General features: G+C 40.9%; 1 protein-coding gene across 1 annotated transcript; it reads left to right on the plus strand.

Annotated features, from left to right (window-relative positions):
• Positions 1-661: 661 nt before the first annotated feature.
• On the plus strand, positions 662-2,189 carry PHALS_13122 (conserved hypothetical protein; the record flags this gene model as incomplete). The annotated part of the gene is made up of 2 exons (XM_024728815.1): positions 662-923; positions 997-2,189. 2 exons carry the CDS (start codon positions 662-664, stop codon positions 2,187-2,189), a joined length of 1,455 nt encoding a protein of 484 aa, XP_024579254.1.
• Between the last annotated feature and the right edge of the window lie 1,187 nt (positions 2,190-3,376).

Genomic DNA, 3,376 nt, shown 5'->3' on the forward strand with positions numbered 1-3,376 from the left:
TGCCTACCTTGTGTACCTGCAGGAAGTGTTTTGGGCATATTCAGCAATGCATTCTATTGAAAATATCGAGGAAAGAATTCTTATCTACTGGTGGCATATCAGGCAGAGGACGTCCCTTTGACTTCATAAATGAAGTTTATGCTATAATTCACTAAAGCATATTAGACAAGTTAGAGAAATGTCTTTTTTTAGTGATTATCAATATCTAAACAGTTAAAAGGTGTAAATTTCGAGACCTTGAGTTGCTGTGAGCTATAAACTGTCTGACATTAATTTCTCGACTCTCGGACCATTCGCGATGTTTCGGTAAATTCTTTCCATCCCTTTCGAAGTGTAATTATGATTCAATAACTGAGTTATGAGGTTTGCTATTTATGTATCCGGTATCTACACCTGGTAAAAAGCATTATCACAACAAGACAATATGCCAATAGAGCGTCAAAAGCACTAATATACTTTTACAACATGCGATCACGTAAAAAAAGGCTTACGGATTGTAATGCAAAGAGCCAGCCAGTGGGAATGCTTCTGTTTGGGATAGGCATCCACACCGTAGGCCCAATCGCCTTATCATTCCATCTTTTACCGAAGCCTGACGTTCGCTTATACTCGACGTTGATCTTATATTTCATCAAACCCGAAAAGTGGAGCTCATACCAACATGGTAACGAAAAGAGTCCAGATTATTGGTGTTGTGGTGACCATCGCAGTAATTGGAGTGATTGCTGCAATCATCTTGACTCGCCAATCCGATAGTAGCAGCGTGAACAACGAGTCGTCTGGTCCAAACGTCTCGGACTCCGCTTCAGGTACATCGGGAGATACGGATGATCAGTCGACTGGAACTTCATCCGAGAATTCTACCAATGAAAAAACCGGTACAAAGTCAAAGACGAGCTCAATTACTTCCGATCCGACGTCTGGTGCGTATGCCTGTAGTATGATACACTTGAAATTCGACACTGACTCGATTTATTTGCCTTACTTATGAATTAGCCAAGTTCTCGCTGGCTGCTTTTGCCGTAGGTGACTGGGGCACCACTATTTACCAGGATTCATGCTGCACACGTTCGGACACGTTTAACAACTACGATATCTTAGCTGAGGATGTCGTGGCAAGTATCATGAACACCCAAGCAGGCAACGCTGATATCAAACCAAAAGCTATTCTAGGACATGGCGACAACTTTTACTGGACTGGTATCAACAGCGAGGAAGGACGAGATTCCCGTTTCGCGACGACTTTCGAAAAAAAATTCAGCGGCGAAAACATTGCATCAATTCCATTTATAAATGTCTTGGGCAACCATGATTACGGTGGTGGTAGTTATATTTGCCACAAAGGAGACGAGAATGCCAAGTGCAATAGTCCTGAAGAAATTGTTGAGGGTCTAGAGAACAAATTTAAATGGCAACAAGAGTACACGAGCCCAAACGACAATCGCTGGATTCTTAAGGATCACTTTTACAGCTACACTATTGCCGACGAAGACTCGGGTGTGAGTATTGAAATTTTCAATATTGACACTGGTGATGCCGACGTACATGCTGCAATACAAGTATGCTGCCAATGTTATGCCTATTCAGGAGGTAGTGATAATTCGTGCGATGGTGTTGCGCGCGGTCACAAATTCTGTGCTGGTGGTGACAATGATCTGTATGATGCATGCTTTGCTAAGTTTGAGGAATGGGGTAGTGAATCACGCAAGCTGTTGGTCGAGCATGCTGCTGCTTCCAATGCTACGTGGATGGTTGTCAACAGCCACTACAGTCCCCATGTACACTACGACCCAGAGGGTGTGAAAGAGTGGTTTAAAATTCTTAAGGATTCTGGCATCCATGCGTGGATTTATGGTCATACCCACGGAGAGAAGCACGACTACTCCGAGTCACATGGCATCCATTTTGTTGAAAATGGAGCTGGTGGCGGTATTCAGAAGGAAGCTGCCAGCGGTATTACGACATACGCTGCTGAGTATGCAAAGAATGTGTGGACGTATTCGGGGGACGAGTACGGTTTTTTCTCGCTTGAAGCTTCAGCGGAGTGGATGATGCTGCAGTATCACACAGCTGATAAAGCATGGTCTTTTGGATCAACCATGGGTGAAACAACTGTTGGTGGAGTCGAAACGAAGCATTGCTGGTATATTCCTGCTGACGGAGGTGAAGGTCAGGAGTGCACATCGTAAGGTGTGATTGTATGTGTAGACGAGAACACAATATGCAATTTACGTGATGTGTAAGTGTTTTCTTTTCTTCAGAGGTTGTTCATTTTAAGAAGTTGAATACATAACAGAATTTCAGCTTCTCTCCGTAACAGTTTCTAGTGCGTACCCACTTAAATGGTCGCATAGGCTTTGAAGATTCTTTGTAAGAAACATTTTCTCGGGCAAGAACCTTTTTTATACACAGCTAGACAACTGTAGGATCGTGTTGAATCTTTCCATCATCTTAAATATGTTGTGAGCTGATCCTTTCGCACCTTTCAGATTCTTAAAAAAATGCACATTACTATTTATCATCTTCAATTGTGACTCTGATACTATATTATTCAATCTGAGCGCATAAAGTTCCTTTCTTCGTAATTTCTGAATCTAAAATACAATATATTTGTCAACTTTGTGGTTACTGCCTTTAATTTGGCTATGAATTCGTGCTGTTAGAACGAAATGGGTCATATTTTCTACTTTTTCTTCATTCAAGTCTTGTAAATCTTTTGTGGATCCAATGTAACGCTCAAAGCACAAGCTTAGCCAGCATATAATCAAGTTGAGCGTACACCTCCTGTACATGAACTTTGCAAGAAGTCTGACCATTGGGAAATGCGCACAGTGTATTTGTCATACAGTAACATACTTGACTTTGAATTGTAAGCCCTTATATTAATTCGATGCCAGCAACCAGTGGATTTGTTTATGTGAAGGTGACAATCGTCGACACTTATCTGATAGTCACATTAAACAATTGGAATGGGATTGTCATCACGATCTTATCCAAGGGTTCGGCAAAATTTTGCTGTGCAGTAGCTCGACTTCAGATAAAAATTATATAGACAATTTTCATAATGATTAGCACGCTGAAGATGAAGGTATCGCTACTATTCACGTTGAATTTATATATATTCTGACAATGGATATTGATATTTCCAATAATGCATACCAAGAATGGGTTAGTATTACCCATAATTGTAACGGGATAGTTGTCCTGATACTGATATACCCACCTCTCTACACTGAACCAACTTTGGTGTTAAGAATTTGGCACCAGTTACAATACCTTCTGGCTCTTTAAAAAAAATTCTTAAAGATTCTGGCTCTTTCTAACGGATTTTTACGAATAGTGATCGGTCTTTTATTTATTAGTAGCCTCAAGAAAT

The sequence above is a fragment of the Plasmopara halstedii genome (genome assembly GCF_900000015.1).
Source record: "Plasmopara halstedii genome assembly, contig: Scaffold_650, whole genome shotgun sequence".
Lineage (NCBI taxonomy): Eukaryota > Oomycota > Peronosporomycetes > Peronosporales > Peronosporaceae > Plasmopara > Plasmopara halstedii.